Below are 22,241 nucleotides of genomic sequence, written 5' to 3'. Positions count from 1 at the left end.
TTACAATTCTCCTCGACGAGATTTCATCTTTTGAAAGGTATCCATAATATCCTCATTAGAAATAGTACTAAATACTTCTTTTTCTATATAAGACACCAAACAATCACTCAAAAGCTCATCATCCATTCGATTTCGTAAGTCAGTCTTAATCAACTTCATTGCAGAGAAAGCTCTTTCAACTGTAGCAGTAGCAACTGGCAAAAGTAAAACAAATTTCACTAGTCGGAACACGAGAGAATAAGTTCCATGTTTCTTTGTCTCAACTAGTTTCTTCGCAAAATCACAAAGTCCCTTAAGATCGGAAAACCTTTTATCATGGTCACGAACATCAACAATATAATTCTCAAGCTGAAAACGGAGGTCAATCCTAGCATGTTTATCAAAATCATTAGGATACAACTCAGCTTATCTCAATATTTTTTCAATGTTAAAGCTTGAAAAAGAGTCAGCTGGGTTCAAGCAAGCAATTCCAAGAAGCAAATTAGTTGTCTCCTCATCAAAGCGATTATTGAGTTCTTGATGTTGCCAATCAATAATTTTATAAAATATTGCAACTTGGTAGTGATGTAAAACAGTATACTCAGTAACTCTCCGACGTGATCATCCTAGGATAACATAAAAATCATCAAATTTAGGTATTGAAATATCATACTTGATACAAAATTTTGATACCTCATCAATAAGTGAATCCCAACCTTCTTCTCTTAGTTTTTGCAGTCGCTCCTTTGCCATTTCAACAAGTAGCATGGCATTTGCAATGTCTTGCTCTTTCTTTTGAAAAACTGCATTAAGCTCATTTGTGATTGCTAAAACAGTGCGCATGAAGTGCAACATGAAGACAACCTCAAATGTTAAACATGCTTTAAGATATCCCTTTGCCCTACACTTTTCTTCAAAACGGGCATTAACAGCAATAGCATCATGTACATCAATGATAGGGCCAAACATAAGAATAATTTTTTTAAAAGATTTGTAGTGAGATCCCCATCTAGTATCACCGGCTCTAGCAAGACCTAGTTCTTGATTCAAGCCCCTACCAGTTTCAAGCTCGCCTTTACATAATGCTTCTTCAATTTCTTTTGCTTGAGATTCACGAAGTTCATCTCTACGCTTGAAAGAAGCTCTAACCATATTTAATATATCAGAAACCAACGATAAAAGTTCCTGCACTTCATCACATCTTCTAGAAATCGCAACAAGAGTTAACTTGAGTTGATGAGCAAAACATTGAATAGAATGAGCACCTTTACTTTCTTTTTGTATCAAGATTTTAAGCCCATTTAAATCTCCTTGCATATTGCTTGCTCCATCATAACATTGTCCACGCATATAAGATGGGCTTAAAGAATGTTGAGCAAGTAAACCAACAATTTCATTTCTTAGGGACAAAGCACTAGTATCACGAACATGAACAATACCAATAAATCGCTCCATTACACTCCCCCTTCTATCAACATACCTCAAAAAAATAGCCCTTTGCTCCTTACATGACACATCACGAGATTCATCAACTAATATGGAACAGTAATCATCATTTAAATCCTTAATGATATACCTAATTGTTTCCATCTTACATGCAGTGATAATATCCCTTTGAATGTATGGAGAAGTCAACTGATTATTCTTTGGAGCTTTTTTAAATGCATCAGCAATATTATCACATCGTTTAGTATACCATCTAAGAAGTTTAATATAGTTACCTTTATTAAAAGATGATTCGTCTTCACGATGCCCCCGAAATGATAATCCTTGGTTCAAAAGATATCTTATGACATCAATTGCAACTTCTAAACGAGTTTGGTATTCTAACTTTTGTTGATCAGACTGTTTAGCAAGTACACTTTGAATGGATTGTTTTTGTCTCATCAAATCTTCAGCATTTCTTCTTGACTGATTATGAACACTGTTTGGTCCGCCAATATGCTCATTAAAACTTTTCTTCTAATTCCAACTTGTAAAACCTATACTTGAAAATACCTCTCCTCCCCCTTGATTGATGTTTTCATCTTGAAACAAATAGCAGTAAAAACAAAAAAGCTGCATCTTTTGTTACACTATATTCCAACCAATCATACTCATCAAGCCATTTAGAATTAAAACGACGCACTTACCATACATATATCTCTTAGGAAACAAGTGCTTTTGAGGTTGGAAGGGACCTTGATGAATATACGATCTCCTTATTGCATCATGTTCATTTGGATGATATTTTCGAATAGCTAATCTTTCCCCAGGATTAGTTGGTAAGGAACTTAAATCAATTCCTTCATTTTGTCGATGTTGTTCCGACTCATTAATTTTTTCTCCCAAGTCAATTGAATCTGGAGTTGTTGAACTTGGCTTTGGACACTTGGAAGAAGATACTTTACGATAATACCGCTTCATTGAAATTTAGGCTAATGTGATGTAATCTGCACAATTAGTAATTAAGGATCAAATATTTATTTAGAGATAGAATGATCTGATAGATTTTTTTTTATAACTTATAAGACATAAAAAGTTTGTAAGCATTTTCCCTTTAATAATCTGGACTTTTTCTCATTTTTAATTCTAAAATTCGACAGGATTCACGTACTATACATAAATAAGATATAACATTGATTAGTTCAGTAACTACAAAATATAATTGCATTAAATATGTGTTATGGATGGCTTCAGAAAATAAAATCGAACTCTGTTCTCAAATTGAAATTTTAACCATCTCGATACTAGCAAGACGTAAAATAAAAAGTTCATGTCGATAACTCTTATGAGGATTAAAAACTGTAAACAAACAATGAAAAAATTGCAAGCACTTAATAAAATATTATGGTGAAGAAAGTGCTAACCTGATGTGCCAATCGGGATAAAGAACGAGAAGAACTTATATTCTAATTTGAAAGATGGGCAACCATCAATTATATTCTAATTGATAAAAGAATTTTTAAGGTTATGACTTATGAGTTCTTTTTAGGGTTTTAGCTTTTAAGTTACTTGACCGACCAATTTGGTATAGAATTAGAGTAGGAAAAGGCTAAGTTATTTTATTAATTTTAAGATTATATTTATTGGTTTTACCTTGCTTTCAAGATAGAGCTCTTTACCAACATACCAACACACGCCTTTGTGCCGAAGCAGTATCACATTTTCTTTTTTATCTTTTACTCTTTTGTTCCATTTATTTTTTATATATGTTTATTTTAGTAAAATTAGTATTTACTTTTCAAGATACAATTAGTATTTGGAGGTTCAATAAAAATAAAACCAAAGCTATACTTTGTTCTTCACAGTTCTGTAAAGGCATATGAATCCTGTCATCGATTAGGATGACACGATAGACAACAACTTGACAGTTGCATGATGGCGTTAGCAAAAGGGTATATTAGTCAAGGTGGCCAAATGTTTGTACCACAGCTACAGTAAATCACTTTATAGGCCAATAGTACTTTAACAAAAATATCGTCCGGGCCCACAGTCAAAAGGTCGGATAGCGTTGGCTTTTCGTCATTTCCAATTAACAATACAGCATTAAAGGCAATAGTATAAGCAAATATGGACACAAGTTAACTGAAATGACAGAATTACCCTTAGAATGATGCCGACGATCCTGCTTCAAACCCGTGCTTCTATAATAGATAATAGATAGAAATATTGGTTTCTCTTTAAAATATCAAAACCAACACAAGTGAACTAACTAATCAGGAATATTCAAATGAAAGTGATGATGACATAATGTTGATATTATACTTGGACGGTATTTGAAAGCTTCCAAATTAATTCAATAACTCAATGAAAAGTTTTTTGGTAGATATAAATAGTACAATTAGATAATTACTAGTTCGTAGTACCTTGAACAAGTTGTTTTTAAGGTCCCAACCTCCAACTTTGTCCCACTTTTGCCAGCAGCCTTTGAATTTTGTAGCGGTAAATATTTGAATGTGGTTTACCTCATGTCTGCGGAATGATGCGATTGAGTATAATTTAGCTTAAATATATATTGACAGTATAAATGATTTTGTATCGTTAAATAATTTAATTTATCATAATATGTCACTTATCTTATTTTAAGTTACCACGCATTTAATTAATAATTACTATGTTAGTACTTGTTAATTCATTTTTTTGGTATCCGATTTTTATTGGTTCTGATAGACTATGTAATAGTCTATGTAAATATTGTAAATATTTTCTTCCTTATGTATAGTAATTAGGTCCTATAATTTAGCCGAGTATCATTCTGATAGGGAGATACCTACTTTGTATATAATGACTTTCATACATCAATACAAATCACGAATTGATTTCCTACATGGTATCAGACTAGGTTTCTCCTAAAAACCCTAGCTTCCTAAACCCTAGCCGTCCACCTCCCTCTTCTCTCCTAACCCTAGCCGTAGCCGCCACCCCTTCCTCCTCCCTCTTCTCTCTTCAATGGCTGACAACAAAAATTTCCATTCTGCTTTAACCGTCACGAATGTGAAATCTTTAACCTCAATCACTCTAGACATGGAAACCGACCATTATCACGAATGGGCGACACTATTCAAATTTCTAGCCCGCGTCCACTCCGTACTTGAACACATCATACCACCAACTGACACTACTGAACTCACCGCGTACAACGCAACAAAGGCGGCTAACCTTCCGCTCTGGAAACGGCTAGATGCGGTGGTCCTTCAATGGATATACGCCACCGTATCCCATGATATTCTTACCTCTATTCTCGTGGCGGATGATGTTGCAGAGAAGGCTTGGAATCGAGTTGCTCAACTTTTCCAAGATAACAAGCACTCAAGGGCAGCGTACCTTGAAACTGAATTCACCACCACAAAAATGGCCGACTTCGGCTCAGTTATGGCCTATTATAATAGGCTCAAGTCTCTCGCGGATCAGCTTGCCAACGTGGGGTCGCCCGTGTCCGACCAACGTTTGGTCTTACGCCTCCTTGCAGGCTTACCCGAGACATATGCACACTTTGTCACCACCATCCAGCAGAAGGATGTGCTGCCCTCTTTCTCTGAAGTGTGCTCCAGACTCAAGCTCGAAAACGCAGCTGCCAAGGAACGTGCTCGCGATTCCAGTCCCGCGGCTCTACTTGTTGATAATGATACTCCCTCCCCGCCACCTGGCGGTAACAATAATTCAACTAACCGTCGTGATAATAATCGTGGCAGGAATTCTAACAGGAACAAGGGAAAGGGGAACAACAACAACAACCGCGGGAAATCCGGCCGCAGCGGCGGCCGACAGACCAGCAACGGCCAGTGACCGACGGGACAGCCACCGGCAAGGGGCTGCTACTGGCCTGCCTGGCTGCCCCAGCAGTGGCCAATGTCCCCCTGCCCATATCCGACGAGACAGTGGCAGCAGCGTCCCACCACACCGCGGCCCGGCAGCGGCATTCTCGGTGCGGGTCCACGACTTCAGCAGGCCTATTCCATGCATGGTCCGACCTATTCTGGGTACACTCCGACAGACGTGGAAGCAGCCATGCACACTCTGTCCATGCATCAACCGGATGATAATTGGTACATGGACGCCGGAGCGACTTCCCACATGACTGCCAACTCAGGTACTCTCACGTCTTATTTTAATTTGAGCAATATTCTGGAATCATTGTTGGTAATGGTAGCACTATTCCAATTCGAGGCTATGGTCATGCATCCCTACCCTACCTAATTCTCAATTACGTCTCCAAAATGTCTTGCATGCTCCAAAACTCATCAAAAACCTTATTTCCGTACGTAAATTCACTAAGGACAATAATGTTTCTGTTGAGTTTGATCCTCTTGGGTTTTCTGTGAAGGATTTACCGACGGGGAGTCGCCTAATGAGATGTGAGAGCACCGGGGAATTGTATCCTATCATTGCCACAAAATGGACCACTCTGCCATCCACCTTCATTGCCGCATCACCTAGCTTGTGGCATTCCCGACTCGACCATCCGGGAAATGCTATCCTTAGTTCTCTTCGTAGTAATGCCTTAATTGAATGTAATAGGGCTCGAACTTCTTTTTGTACCTCTTGTCCTTTGGGGAAACATGTTAAATTGCCATTTTATGATTCATTGTCATTTACTACTATGCCGTTTGATATCATTCATAGTGATTTATGGACATCTCCTGTTTTAAGTTCTAATGGGCACCGCTATTATGTTTTCTTTCTTGATGATTATAGTAATTTTCTTTGGACTTTTCCAATCTCTAACAAGTCCCAAGTCTATTCCACTTTTCTATCTTTTAAGGCATTAATACGAACTCAATTCGAAAGAGACATTAAAAACATTCAATGTGATAATGGGCGGGAGTTCGCCAATGGGCATTTTCAATCTTTTTGCGCCTCAAATGGTTTAAATTTCCGATTTTCTTGCCCCCATACCTCTCCTCAAAACGGCAAAGCGGAAAGAAAAATTAAATCCATTAACAACATAGTGCGCACTCTCCTTGTCCACTCTTCCATGCCCCCCTCTTTTTGGCATCATGCTCTCCAAATGGCCACATACATCCTTAATGTACTTCCCACCAAAGTCCTTGGGTATAAATCACCAACGCAATTTCTCTATCAACGAACCCCCTCCTATTCTCATCTCCGAATTTTCGGGTGTCTATGCTATCCACTTTTCCCATCTACAACTATTCATAAGTTACAAGCAAGATCCACCCCGTGTGTATTTTTGGGCTATCCGTTGAATCATAGAGGATATAAATGTTATGATTTATCCACCAACAAAATCATCATCTCAAGGCATGACATCTTTGAGGAAACTCAATTTCCCTTCTCCAAATTGCACTCACCAACCCCAACTTCTTATGATTTTTTGGACCATGGAATTCTCCATATACCCTGCATTTACTGTCACAGCCTCCTCCACCCGTTGTTCCCTCGGTCCAGCCCCTCCCCCCACTGCCGAGCAGCCCCTCCCCCCCGCTGCTCCACCCGTGACTGCCCAGCAGCCCTCCCCCTCCACTGCCCAGCAGTCCAACCCCACGGTCACTGCCCCACAGCCCCTACCCCCCACTGCCCCACCCGTGACTGCCCAGCAGCCCACCCGCATGGTCACTAGAAGCCAACATGGGATTTTTAAGCCCAAACAACCGTTCAACTTAAATACTTCTAGCACTCCCTCCATCTCGCCTATCCCACGAAATCCTGTCAGTGCTCTAAATGACCACAATTGGAAAGCTGCCATGATTGATGAATATAATGCTCTAATTAGTAATAAGACGTGGGAGTTGGTTCCACGTCCCACTGATGTGAATCTTATTCGTTCTATGTGGATTTTTCGTCATAAAAAGAAATCTGATGGTTCTTTTGAGAGGCACAAAGCCCGTCTTGTCTGTGATGGCAGGTCTCAACAGGTTGGAGTTGACTGCGACGAGACTTTCAGTCCGGTTGTCAAACCGGCTACTATTCGCGCTGTCTTGAGCATTGCACTTGCACACTCTTGGCTCATTCATCAGTTGGACGTCAAGAATTCTTTCCTACACGGTAATCTTAATGAGACTGTTTATATGCATCAGCCTATTGGGTTTAAGGATCCAAAGCATCCACATCATGTCTGTCTCTTGAAGAAATCGTTGTACGGACTTAAGCAAGCTCCCCGTGCATGGTTCCAACGCTTTGCAGACTATGTCTCCACTATTGGTTTTTCACATAGCCGATCTAATCACTCTCTCTTTATTTATTGTCGAGGTTCTGACATTGCTCACATTTTGCTATATGTTGATGATATTATTCTCACAGCTTCCTCAGATGCTCTCAGAAAATCCATCATGTCTCTGCTTAGTGCCGAATTTGCTATGAAGGATTTGGGCCCTCTAAGCTATTTTCTGGGTATCGCCGTTACCCGGACTTCACACGGCATGTTTCTCTCTCAGAAAAATTATGCAGCAGATATTATAGAGCGTGCGGGCATGACTGCCTGTAAGCCAAGTCAGACACCGGTCGACACCAAAGCCAAACTTGGTGCCACGGCCGGGCCTCCTTGCGATGATCCCACCCAATATCGTAAGTTGGCCGGCGCGTTGCAGTACCTTACATTCACAAGACCAGACATTATCTATGCGGTTCAACAAGTATGCCTTCACATGCATGATCCAAAGGTTGCACATATGCATGCTCTTAAACGCATAGTCCGATACATTCAAGGTACTATTGAGTTTGGTCTCCATCTGTACAAATCCTCCATTGCCTCTCTTGTTTCTTATACAGATGCAGATTGGGGTAGTTGTCCAGACACTCGCCGATCCACATCAGGTTACTGTGTCTTCTTTGGAGATAATCTCCTCTCATGGTCATCCAAACGGAAACCTACTATGTCTAAGTCGAGTGTCGAGGCCGAATACCGTGGCGTCGCTAATGTCGTCTCTGAGTCCTGTTGGCTTCGCAACCTTCTCTTGGAGCTCCGTTGTCCCATCCGAACAGCTACATTGGTTTATTGTGATAATGTTAGTGCCATATACGTATCAGGTAATCCAGTTCAGCACCAACGCACTAAACATATTGAGATGGACATACATTTCGTACGTGAGAAAGTTGCCCGTGGAGAAGTTCGTGTTCTTCACGTCCCATCCCGTTACCAGATCGCAGATATCTTCACTAAAGGTCTTCCGCACGTGCTCTTTGATGATTTCAGGGACAGTCTAAGCGTACGACAACCTTCCGCTTCGACTGCAGGGGTGTGATAGACTATATAATAGTTTATGTAAATATTGTAAATATTCTCTTCCTTATGTATAGTAATTAGGTCCTATAATTTAGCCGAGTATCATTCTGATAGGGAGATACCTACTTTGTATATAATGACTTTCATACATCAATACAAATCACGGATTGATTTCCTACAGGTTCGACTAATTTAATTAGTTTTGTGCCGCGTATGACCAATTTAAGGTGAAGCTTTCTCCCGGATTCTTTTTCATTCTAAAGGCTCGAGCCCGAAATCTCTGATTAAGGGTGGAGGAATCTCATTCATCCTACCACATCATTTGGTGGTTAATACCTGTTACGTGAACGTACTGATATAACACAAAATTATTTATTTTTAGTGTATATTAATTAAACGGTAGGTAATTAACGAGCATGGGTTTTGAGATAGTGTAGCCATCCCAGAATGTTTATTTTGAGTCGCAAGTTGCTATAGTAGGGTTTAGATCTTAAAATATTTACTATGAAAGAAGTATACCTTTGTTAAAGAAACAATTAGAGAATTCGTAAAAGCTCAACTTGTACCAAATGACCCATCAAATTTTATACATCGTGCAACATATCTTATCTTTCAGATTGAACTTTTTGTTGCATCTGTTTTCTGTTTTATGATATATCTTGATCTTTTCTGTTGTAAGTTGAACTTTTTTAATTGATCAGCACACCATGTTGCTGTATGATGGTGACATCAGACCAATTCATTAGTGACCAGAAATTGTATTATTATGCATGTTGCACTGATTCCCTACCACTAAAGCACTTGTTATTTTATGCCTTGATAAGCTTCCTTTTCTTAATCTTTTTTTTTTTTTTTTTTAATCTGTACGACTTTCACTTCGAGGACATGATTGGCCAGTTTTATTAATGTAAAAGGGGAGAAGGCATTGATTCTGCAGCTATTTGCTCATAATTTAATTTTACAACGACAGATTTGGGAATATTAAAACGTACTTTGGTGTGAGTTGCCAACTAGACCTTCAGCTTTCTCCTTACCAAAATTATTGGAACCAAATCAAAACCATTGATAGAGATTAGTATCAGATTGTAATAAATCGCCTATCTTTGTTTTGGCAGGCAGCCAATTTTACAGGGGAAAAAACAAGTTCTTTAAGGGAAAATAACATTGTATGTCTATTTGAAAAAAATATTTATCTGAATGGTTGATTTTTCTATTTTTACCTGAAATGACCCAATTTGTACCCTCACTTTCAAATGTTACATCATTTCATTTGACTCTCATTTCTACTTCATTCAGCGTTCATTTCAACATCATTTCATTTCAATTTTAATTGCAATGCATTTTAATTTCTACTTCCCTGTTTTCTCTCTGTCTTCTCACTCACCTCCATGTTGTACTGCTGGATAGGTCGTCTCCAGTCAAAGGCTCATCGGGAACGACATCGTCAGAGGAGTTCTTCTTCTTCTTTTTCTTCTTCTTACTCTATCCACCGGAGAGGTCGTCTCCATCATCCTCTCCCCTGTATCACTAGATCTCCACCGGATCTCCATTATTATAAAATTTTATACAATGTAGAAGTGTGTATAAACACCTTTTATGTATAAATTTGTATAATATTATATATCAGTGTAAAAATATGTATAAACACCTTTATACATTATTATACACCTTTATACAAGGTTGATACATTATCTATAGTAGGTAAATAAAGTTGTATAATATTGTATACGTGAAAAAGCGGCTATGGGGGTGTAATTTAAAATATGTCTACGCAAATGTAATTTTGTATGCCGGATTGTTCATTATTCAAATTTCCCCTTATTTTAATTGAAGAATCCGTATGTTTGATCAACTTCTCAAACAAAAATTTGTGGTTTATAAGTTTTACGATTCAATTTTTCACACAGAGACGCCTAATACTAACAACTTTACAGATACTTTGTTTATTTTCTGAATTTTCAGTTTTCTTCCTTTCTCTCTTTCGTCTAACACATAATTATTACTCTTTTTATTTCTATTTTATATAATAATTTTATTTATCCACCGAAAAAATATATTGATATCTTTCTATATTTAATATTGTTTAATCGCACATTCTTATTTATCTTTAATAACAAGCTTTTATAAAAATAATAGCTAACATGCAATATATGACACGATACAAATTATACTTTTGCGTCATGTCAAAAAAACCTTTTTCTTTTTGGTTACTAAAATTGGTGTATGGCAAATATCGTTAAATAAAATGACATGAAGGGACTATTTGGTTATTGGCTTAATCAATATTTCGTCATACTTTTGTTGAGCAGTGATAATAATTTCGGAGAACAATATCCTCCTATGATTATTAATGTTGAGAATATTTTCTCAAGATTTAGCATACAACTATAATCATCATAAGAAATTAAAGTCTTACGATCAATTTTCATTTTCAAGAGTTAACGCAATTACCATATTCTTAAATCGAATTTTACAAAGTGTAGCGTCTGATTTTTTTTTATTTTTTTTTTTAAACAGAAAGAAAATTAAACTTTATGATTATTTTTCTCCACTTGTTGGATTTATTATTTATGACAAATGACATTTGCCAAACTGTCAAATGATAAGAGGTATCACAAAGAATGATTGATTAATTGGTTAATTTAGCACGAGAATGATTAAAGTTATGAGCCGTCATTAGCAAACCAATTCCTTTTAAACTTTTCCAAGTCATATACCCTTGTGAGTTGTGACTTGTGGCTAACAAAAAATAAGCCAAATAAAGTGATTAAAAGGTATTCCAAGTAGCATAATGAAGAGAATAGCATGTAATGATAGAATAAGGAGAAATATTCTCCCAATTGTAATAGATAATCTTCATTCTTTTGCTCTGCGTAGATGACATTCAAGTTACTCCCTCCCTTCCAAAATAAGTGTCCTTTTAGAGTTTTTATTTTGTTCCAAAATAAGTGATGCTTTAGGATTTCAAGAAGAAATTAATCCTATTCTTCCAAACTTACCCTTATTTGTAATCAAGAATCATTAAATAACTTTTTTTTTCTAAGCATTAATTAGGGGTAAGTTGGTAAAAACGCTTCTAATTTTCTAGGAATGAGCAATTTCTTAAGGGGTGTGAATGAACTAAAAGAGACACTTATTTTGGAATGGAGAGAGTATATACTTTTATTAAGTGCCTTTTAAATATATTAGACGACACAAGAATGATTCCATCAAAAGCAACTATCAACAAACACCCAATAAAATTTATATAGGTGAGATGAAACTTTTGCTCTTTCTTTTCGTAATTACGGTAGGAGCAATAATATTCTCATATTAGATTTTAAACAGTGAGAACTCAAATCAATCGACTCGAATTTGCAAATACTGAATTCTAACTAGTAAATGATAAGCATTTATACGCCTATAATATATTTTAGGAATTTTTACATCTTGCAACACTGTAAAAAAGTCTACAACCAGATGTAACCTTAATCTTTATTTTTTACAAATTTTAGCAAGTATAATTTGTGTATAATCAGCGTGTATATACTATACACATATTATACACACGTTATATACTAAATATACATCGATAATGGGTACAAAATATTATAGTTAGGCGGGTTTTTGGGCCACATTTAATAATTTTGCAACCAAGTCTATTTACTGAATGAGATGTACACAAGGGTTTGGGCTATTCCAGGAAATAAAGCCCATTGAGCAGAGTTTGCCTAGCTACTTGCCTTTGAGTTCTGTTTGTATGAACTCTCAAGAAAAAAAAAAAAGGGGGGGTACTCCACTAATGTTGCTCATTCCAGGTTATATTTCTTATTTCAATTTTAATGACACTTTATTTTTTATTATTACATTTCAAAATGTTTGATATTTAGTCTAATATTTTATTCCCTCCGGTCAAAATACGTGTTCAGTTACTCTTTTGCACACCCGTTAAGAAATACTAACTCGTAATTATTATTTTTAGGTATTTTGACTAAACTATCCTTAATTAAATACTACCTAATTAATATAGTTTCTTGATTACATAAATACTCACTTATCTAAATAGAGGTATTTGACAGAACATAATTAATTATTATGTAAGTGGATACTTATTTTAAACCAAAAACAAAGAAAAGTTAAGGATGTGTTTGGTATGGAGGAAAACATTTTCCAGAAAGTGACTTTTATTTTTTTGATGTTTGGTTGGTCAAAATATTTTGGAAAATATTGTCTTTAGGAAAACAAGTTCCTTAAAAATGAGGAAAATGACTTCCCTAATAAAAGTAGGGAAAACAAATTTCATAAGTTATATTCTAAATTCATCGTCTCCACTCCACCCACCCAACTCCCCTAGCCCCCACCCCTTGACCATCCCAACCCACCAGCCCCGTACCCCAATTCACCCACCTCATGCCACCCCCATTGTGTTTTGTTTAGATTACATATAAATGCTATTAGAATAGTATCTTTTTGTTTAATTGTTTACCAAACAGTAAAAAATAAGTAAAAAATCCACTTGTTTTTTAGAAATAAGAAATTTATTTATTTTCCAAAAAAATATTTTCATGAAAAACATTTTACTTCATACCAAACATACCCCAAGTGAACACTTATTAGGAACCGGAGGGAGTACCACTTAATTTTCAATTATAGCATAATGATTGTTAATCAAATTACATTTTTTGGAACCTAGAAGACTTAGAAGTACGAGTATCTTGGTAGACTAGTAGTGGATGGGTAAAATTTGGGCGTACTCGCTAGCTAAGCCTAGCTTGGGCATAGGATTTTGTGCCAAAAATAGATTGAGAAACTGACAAGGGCTTAGGCAGATCTAAAGAGTCTATTTGGGATGCCAAAAACCTGAGCCCAATCATGGGTTCTGACATAAATCAGAAATGAGAATTAAGAGACTAAAGAGTAGCTGTACAGCATAAAAGTACACTAGTTTTTAACTCTTTCTTCCAATTTATTTGTCTTGATTCGGAGTGTGAGGTATTTGGTTTGAATTTGAATATAAAATTTTTATTTTTATAAAATAAAATTTATAGATATAATAAATGCATAAAAAGATACTGTAAATCACAATAGTTAATAATTTAAAATATTTAAAAAATACTTCATCCGTTTCAATTTATGTGAACTCATTTGACTGAGTACGATATTTAAGAAAGAGTGAAGACTTTTGAAACTTGTGATTCAAAATAAATCTTTGAGTATTTATGTGGCTGTAAATCATTTCATAAAGTGAATTTATTTCTAAATTAGGAAAGAAGTCATTCATTTTAGCACGAATTAAAAAAGAAGTAGATTCACATAAATTATAACAGAGGGAGTATATAAAAATATTTTTATTAAAGAAAATGTTGAAATAGTAAATGCGACAAATAAATTGAAATGGGAGGCAGAAGAGAATTGAAACAACACCAACTAGTTCTGTCTTGCTGACTCTGCTTTCTTGCTAACACCACACCTACTTCCTCGGTACTTGTTTCCAAATAGGAGTATTCAATTATCTCTTCCAAGAAAAAAGGCAATTTCATTATCAGCCAAGATTTTAACTAAGAGAGTTAAAAAATATAAATAAATAGACAAACAAAGAAGTCAACGCGTTCAATATCTACTATGTGGCGCTTCAATAACTACTATGTATACATAAAAAATAATTTTCTTCTTGTATATATAGTGTATTTTTCGCCGAAGAGGGTTCGGATGAACCCCCTTGGCCCTTACTGACTCCGCCATTGTTCACTATGTTTTCATTAATATTAAGCACACATTGTGTAATTGTAAATTATCTATCATATACTCCCTCCGGATCAAAAAAAGAGTTCACTTAGCCTTTTTTTCTTGGATAAAAAAAAGAGTCCACTTAGCAAATCAAGAAAGAATTAACCTTGTTTTTTCATATTTGCCCCTATTAAGTGTTATATGATCAAATCCCAATGCCTATTTAATTAGGAGTAGTTTAGTCAAATTACCTATTTTTGTCTAGGAGTTAGTATTTTCTTAAGGAGTGTGCAAATGGCTAAGTGGACTCTTTTTTTGATTCGGAGGGAGTAGTTTTTAAGGCATTTTGGCAATATTTTATTGAAATAGAACCAAGAAAAATATTTGAAATTAAGAATATTTAGAAATTGAGTTGTGTTCAATATAAATTTTACTTATGGTAAAACTCGAAATGTTAATAAACTTAATTATAATGAACAGTAATTGTGATAGAGTTAAATTTTTCACTAAAAAAAAACTAAAATTTGAAATCAAAAAGTAATATATGAAGAAGTCAGGAAATTTAACATCATATCTATATAAATAAATAAAATTAATCTTATATAAAGTAATTTTCTAATAAAGGGAATATGAATGAACCCCTCACGCTCTTTAACTCCCAACTCGATAAAAAAAAAACACAGCTAGAGAAGGAACTCGCGAGGAACATTGCGCAACCATGAACTATTAGTTGACGGCAATGGAAGTTATCCTCTTATTAACTTTTTAATGCACCAACCTAATCTTTTTTCTGATTAATCTAATGTAAGTCATATATGGCGAATAGGAAAATTCTTCGGAAAAGAAAATCGTGATGTGACACTAACGAGAATCATTCATCTTATTTTTGCTATCATTGTATCTTATAATCGTGCACTTGCGATAATGTCCAAAAGTAAATGTATTGAGTTTTTCATGTTTATGGTGCCCCTGGATACTTGTGACAAGCTCGCTAAACAGCGGAGGCGCATCGAGGGTCGAAGTTCTTTTTTTATTATTGATTTAAGTAATATACGCTGACAATATAAGAAAATTACATTATTAATATATAGTATAATTGATTAGTTAGTACAATAAGGTGGAGGCGCATCGAGGGTCGAAGTTCGTTTTTTATTATTGATTTAAATAATATACGCTGACAATATAAGAAAATTACATTATTAATATATAGTATAATTGATTAGTTAGTACAATAAGGTGCAAACAAGACTTAAAGGTAAGTTCTGCAGAGTTGTCGTTAGACCGACACTTTTGTATAGAGCGGAGTATTGGTCAGTCAAGAACTCTCATGTCCAAAAGATGAAATTTGCGAAAACGAGAATGTTGAGATGGATGTGTGGGTTTACTAGGAAAGATATGATCAGAAATGAAGACATTCGGGACAAGACCGGGATGGCCTCCATGCTAACAAGATGCGGGAGGCGAAACTGAGATAGTTCGAACATGTTCAGAGGAGAGGTACAGACGCTTCGGTGAGGATTGGAGGTGTGCCGAAGAAGTATTGGGAGAAGTGATCAGGCAGGACATGACAAGTCTTCAGCTTACCGAGGACATGAACCTAGATAGGAGAGTGTGGAGGTCGAGGATTAGGGTAGAAGGCAAGTAGTAGGATTAGTAGTATTTTCCTTACCAGTAAAATTAATTATTTTCGTCATTTTTAATATTTTAGTATTCCCGTATTTCTTATTCTTAGTTTGCTTCTGCTTTAGTTTTCTTACTTTTCTGATGTTGTTACTGCGTATGTTTTCATATTTTCTCTGTTTCTGCTTTACTTGCCTCTCTACCTGTCAAGGTAGGAGTAAGGTCTGTGCCTCTCTAAGTTGTTGTTGTTGGTTAGTTAGTACTATTAGTTTTTCATGTCATCAATCAATACTATATAAAGATATAGTTAGACGTTATAATTTTTTAATTATTTGATGTGTAAATATTTTTGCAATGCCATAGAAGTAAATTCATTAGTTATTCTTCATAAACTTAATTATGGACTACGGGGAGCCCAATTCTGATAAACAATATCTTTATTACTAGTATCATTTAGAGTGAATGCAGGAGGCCAGGAGCTTATTGCTAGCTGGCGGGCGACAGTTATTGTGCAGGTAATTTCCTCATCCAAATGTCTACTTGATTTATCCTTAGCGTATACGCCTCAACATTGTGACCGCAGATCATGAGTAAAAGTTTATCCACACTCAGTATTTATATTAAATCAATGAATGTATGACATATTTTTGGAACATGATGCATACCATTACTAAAGACACAAAATGCATAACACTGCTAAAGACACAAATTTCCGATGGCATTCGTTGGAAATTGGCTCTCGGAACTCCCATATTTCCGACGGCGTATCAATAGAAACGTCCGTCGCATCACATATTTTGCAGTGTATACTCTTATTACTAAATTATGTTTAATTAATATAGTACTATATATTTTCACCTCTGTAACTTTGTCATTATTTGGTGTAAGCACCGAATACCAATAACTTTTACCTGAGACATCACACTACCGTTAACTTTGTAAATAACAAGAAGGCCTAATTGGATGTAGCAGCTGTAGATATATATGAAATGACTACTACGTGAAGTCTGGTTTCTCATTTAAATCGAAGGTTTGCAATTACCATAGATATTGAGCTGTCAAGCAACAAGAAAATTGTATGGCTAAGGTGGCGAATAACTGCATGCTAGTAATATTTCAAACTACATTTACTCCGATCCTTTTATTTCTTGAAAAATTACGTGCAGGTGTAGGATATACAGCCAGGATGAGTTCATTTGGACATACATATATTTATGTGAATGCATCCCAAACCAGGCAGGGAGACACGTGTTTCTTGTTTTCTTCCTCATTTAATTTAATTGTTTTCTCGACCAAAAAGGGAAACAAAGGAAAAATGAACAAGAATTTTTTTGGATAACTAGTTTGGATAAGATGAAATATTTCATATCCGCAATCTTATGTAAGCAATGATCTGGGAAAAACATCAAATTGATGAAAAGGGGATATGTTGATCTTTGGCTTTGATCCGTTTCTGTGAATGTAACCAAAACAACTGATTTTTTTCCTTCATACGTTAACTGTTAAGACTGTCTTTTTAGTTGTTGTTAGACTTCAAATAAATGGAGACCAACGGTGTCTCACATCGAATACGAAATTCTTACTTTGCTAGATTTCTTTTAATTGATGAATAAAGAAATTGCAAAATTATCCTACCATAACGGACAGGGATGTCAAAATTAACTTATGAAAATATGATCTGTTTAATCCGCCGGTCAATGATCCATCCATTTATGAGGTTATCCATATTTCCCAAATTCAGCTCATCTAAAAATTCGGCTTATTTGGGCCAAGTATGTAACCCATAACCTTGTTAAAATATTCAAATAATTTATTTTTGTTTGATATATTACATAATAAAAAAAAATAGTTAGTTTTATTTGGTAATTAAATAAGTTACAGAAACAAAATGAAGGAATTAAAATTTGGTATTATTTAGGCTGGTCGAACTATGACTCATCATTAGCGCATCTTGACTCAACTCATTTCAAGCCAAATAACTTTTAACGGAGTTGAACAATGACCTCTTTACTGATTGAGTCCACATTGCTAGGGGGATGCAACTTTAAATTATTGATTCAGCTGAACACAATACTTTCTACTCAAAGCATAATATATATTTATAAGTTCATTATAAATGTAACAAATAGTAGATATAAATTTATTACTTTAAAAATATCATGAATCAATACTGAAAACCTTATAAGTTATAGCCATAAGATTAAATCCTAAGCCGTATTTGAATTTTATCCTAGAATTCAGCTCAAACCAACGATTTGCCACACTAATTATAACGGACAATACTTTACAGATGTATAAGAGATACAGCCGAATCAATTAGTTAAGAGCCAGAAGCCAACAATAAAATGTCAACTTCATTAATCAACTACCTATGTCATTGATAAGGTTGAACGTAGGAGTGGATCGAATAGCAATTCTGGTTTCGTCATAGATTGCATGCCCTGGTTTGTAACGGCTTTTATATTTTTCCAATTCTTTTCTTCTTTTATTCCCCTTCTCTTATATAAATAATTCTGTTACATTTATACTCTCTGAAAAAAAAAAAAAAAAAAAAACGTAAGTGAATATCTTGTAATGGTTCGTCTATGTCTACTACAATATAGCAGCCAGAATAATGCAAAAATGGATATTTAGTGATTTTGGGCCTAACTCAACTCCAAAAGCTAACTCATAAAGAGAGGATTGCCCAGGTCCATATAAGGATATCATCTTTCTCATTAATCACCGATGTGGTAACTTTTGCGTTCTTCAACAAACATGTTGTAATATCCTGTTTTACAAGTTATGATGTGACGAGTCACCCTTCAAAAGTTTTTTTGTAGTATATGGGAGTAGCAAAATTTTATAAATGGAAAATTTTACTTTGCAGATAGTTGCACTGCATGGAGCTTTTGTAAAGGAAATGTCTGTCAATTCCTATTGAAGAGCTAAAGTCATTTTATCCTCTTTTCGTGTATTTAGCAATATGCAGATGATATTATGTGAAACCTCCACTATATTCAAACTACTTAATAGAAAGATCGGAGTTTAATTTCTATTCACTTACATTAACAAAACGAATTTGGAATTCATTTGATAGTTGGAAAATGCATTGTTGATCAATTTGGATAGCCCTCTTAATTACACTTTGCGGAAATTGACTACATTCAAAGAGAAGCTTATGTTTCGGGGAATTGTAAGTCTATATAGTTAGAAAGGTTATCCACAATTCGATTAATTTGCTTCAACATAACAATTAATGCTGATCTTGATGATGTCTTGCATTATTCTTCTATCTAGCTGTCTTATACATTCTTTGATCCCTACGAATGTGAATAACAATGATTAATTTATGCAAAGCGATATCTATTACATTCAAAGTTTTAAATTACGAAAAGAAACCTTTAATTATTGGGAGAAAATTTCTTACATTTCTTTCTATATTCTTACGTGTAGTTTATTTGAGTATTAATATTCTTTTAATTATGTCCAACGATCTCGACTAATTATGTGGAACTTCACCTGAACACAATTTGAGATGTGATGTGGACAGGGGCGGACCCACGTTGTTGCAAGTGGGTTCAGCTGAACCCACTTCGTCCGGGAAAAATATTATTTTTACATATTAATTTGGCTGTCAAAACAAAATATTGTATATGTAATGAAAATGAATCCACTTACAGGAAGCGGAAGTTGTGTGCAGCGGTACAAGTGGGATCAAACTCTACTTTAGGTTGGTCGCGTGTTCGATCCCACTTGTACCGCGTGTTCGATCCCACTTGTACCTCTGATTGTGAAATTACTTTTGGTATACTCTTACAGTTGTACTGCATTACTTTACTCATGGATGTCTTAGTAAGATTAGTAATTCGTAAGTATTTTACATTTGTGATTCTATTAAGTTGAGAAGTCTTATATTTAGTTATTGTGTTTCGTTAGCCTAATAGGCTGTTTTTATTAAAAAATAAAATAAAAAAGGCCAGGATACTTCTTGTTTCAAAATTGATTATTCATTATTATTATTTTAATTTTGTGCTTTAATTTGTTAAATTTTTTGATTAATCAAATACAATACTATTAAATTATAAATCTCAGAATTGAACACTTAAAATAAAATATAAAAATTGAAGATGCATAATGACTGAAACTTAATGAATTTTTAAACATGTTAGAACTTTAAGAGAAATTTTCTAAAGGATATTATATACATGGTTTATTAAATTATTTATGTATTTAGAGAATATATGCATTGTAAAACCATTTAAACTAATAATTCAGCTTAAGAAGTTTAAAACTAGTAACGTGCATTTTTCTTTTTTGAAAAGTGGTGTCATATCTTTGTCGCTTTGTTGAACTGTTAAAAGTATAGGGATAACCTAAAAGTTACATTGATTAATCTTTTTTCCCCCAAAAAAAAAAACATTGATTAGTTTTTCTTTGACCAAAAAAAAAAAAAAACTACATTGGTATTAGACAACACTGTAAACCAATATGATTATTAGAATAAAAATTAGAAGCACAATTAGTGTCGTAATAGTGCTCTTTTATAGAGTCTAAGGTCGCTGTTAGTATCAACTATTGGTTCAATTTTGTCACTGTTGAATCCGCTTGTTCAAATTTATGGGTCCGCCACTGGATGTGGATCAGAAGAGCCATTTGTAACTATTAATACTGAATTTAAGTTTTTTTTTTTTTTTTGGGTCATTGTTAATGAATATTTCCCTTGGAGAAAAGATTCTTACTATTATTAGAAAACTGTACATTAGCGAATTATTTAATCAAGAAAAATAAACATATATGTCATACCAAGCATAGCCACTAAAATAAAAATAAAAAGAGTAGGCTATGCACTAATTAAATTTAGCCATTTGTTAATTGTATTACTAAAATGTTCCTTTCGGTAGGATAATCATATTCATTGAATTCAAAAACTACTAATAACAATTACTGTAGTATTCCACAAAGTAGGCTATGCCCTAATTAAATCTAAACTAAAACCGGAGGAGTAATTCTAGAAAAGCTATAGACATCTTAGTGGGACTCCATCACTTATAAATTCAAAATTTAAATGCATATTATAAGGAGATTTACTCAAGTCACATAATCAGATTTATCAAGGTCAATATATTGAGATTGAACAAAGAAATACTACACAATTACAGGTATGACAGCCATGCATGAGTAGGAAAGAATTAATCAGCTTAAGTTTGATTACTTCTCAAGTTCACATTTTTTTGCTGACATTCTAATGTATGTTAAACACTACTTACAAGAAAGACAATAAAGAATTTAAGATATCTATGATAATTTTTTGTCTTGATTAAGCTCCCTTTTCATATATTTAGGTTAGTAATAAGATAGGCTGATGTCAGTGATCGCATTGTTTCGAAATTATTTTCTCAATGCCAGAAAATATTTTTCGAGAAAATTCTGATTTTTGGTCTGTAATAAAATAACATAAAAGAAAACATTAATAATAAATCCAGCCAATCAAATATTATTTGACGAGATTTTTAAATGTTAAATATTGATAATAATTTCTAAGTGTTAGTCGGTGTCATCTTTCACTTTTATGTAAAATCTTTTCCTAAAAGTCTAGTACTAGTCTTTTTCAACAAGGTAAAACAGTTATTTTCTGAAAATATCTCCGGCACATCAAACACGCCTTATATATAATTTAATCAGTCGCCTTGAGAAAAACATTAAAAATGCAGCAAAACGGGACCATTAAACAACAAACTTGAAAATTTTAAAAAAAGAATAAGATTTAATAAAATCCAACAAAATTTTTGTTCCTCTTGTACTAAACAAAACAATAATTTAAACACCCATCAATTTCTCATAAAAGATAGGTCAACTTGTTTATGTATGAACTGGCCTTATCGCCGGCACAGCCACACCAAACGTACATAAACTCGAACACTTTATTCCACCATTCATCAATGCCGATCCATTCTCCACAGCCGTCTGATCAACTTTCCCTTGATCACAACCATCCGTTTCATCTTCATCATCATCACCATCGGAATCCGACACGTCATCATTTAACGGAACAAGATTCAACATTAACCGTCCATCAATACGGTGAGCCTCAAAATACTCAAACCTTTTAACTTTCTCTTCTTTGATAATTAATCTGCCATCAGGTGTATGATATCTCTTCATCACCCACGGCATTTGCGAGGACGGAATATTTTCCGTCCTCGCAAGACAGGGTAGCGGCGGCGGATATATTCTCTCTTTTTTTTCCTTTTTTTTCTCTTTCTTTAATACCAGACCACCGCCGCCGCTA

The 22,241-nt window shown here is 34.7% G+C and overlaps 1 protein-coding gene across 1 annotated transcript; it reads right to left on the bottom strand.

Moving 5' to 3' along the window:
- Positions 1-22,126, bottom strand: LOC132628978 (uncharacterized). The gene is made up of 4 exons (XM_060344730.1): positions 21,859-22,126; positions 1,978-2,006; positions 673-1,890; positions 1-348 (listed from the first exon to the last, which is right to left on the bottom strand). Exons 1-4 carry the CDS (start codon positions 22,124-22,126, stop codon positions 1-3), a joined length of 1,863 nt encoding a protein of 620 aa, XP_060200713.1.
- Positions 22,127-22,241: the final 115 nt, after the last annotated feature.

Source organism: Lycium barbarum, chromosome 2 (genome assembly GCF_019175385.1).
Source record: "Lycium barbarum isolate Lr01 chromosome 2, ASM1917538v2, whole genome shotgun sequence".
NCBI lineage: Eukaryota > Viridiplantae > Streptophyta > Magnoliopsida > Solanales > Solanaceae > Lycium > Lycium barbarum.
Note: the sequence above shows the minus strand (reverse complement) of the source record. Positions and strands in the feature narration are given on the sequence as shown.

Coding starts and splice junctions, on each gene's coding strand:
- LOC132628978 (XM_060344730.1), bottom strand. CDS start 22,126: ATGCCGTGGGTGATGAAGAGATATCATACACCTGATGGCAGATTAATT. Junction 1,891..1,977: donor TCAATCAAGGGGGAGGAGAG/GTATTTTCAAGT, acceptor GTTCATAATCAG/TCAAGAAGAAATGCTGAAGA. Junction 349..672: donor GGGATTCACTTATTGATGAG/GTATCAAAATTT, acceptor CTCCGTTTTCAG/CTTGAGAATTATATTGTTGA.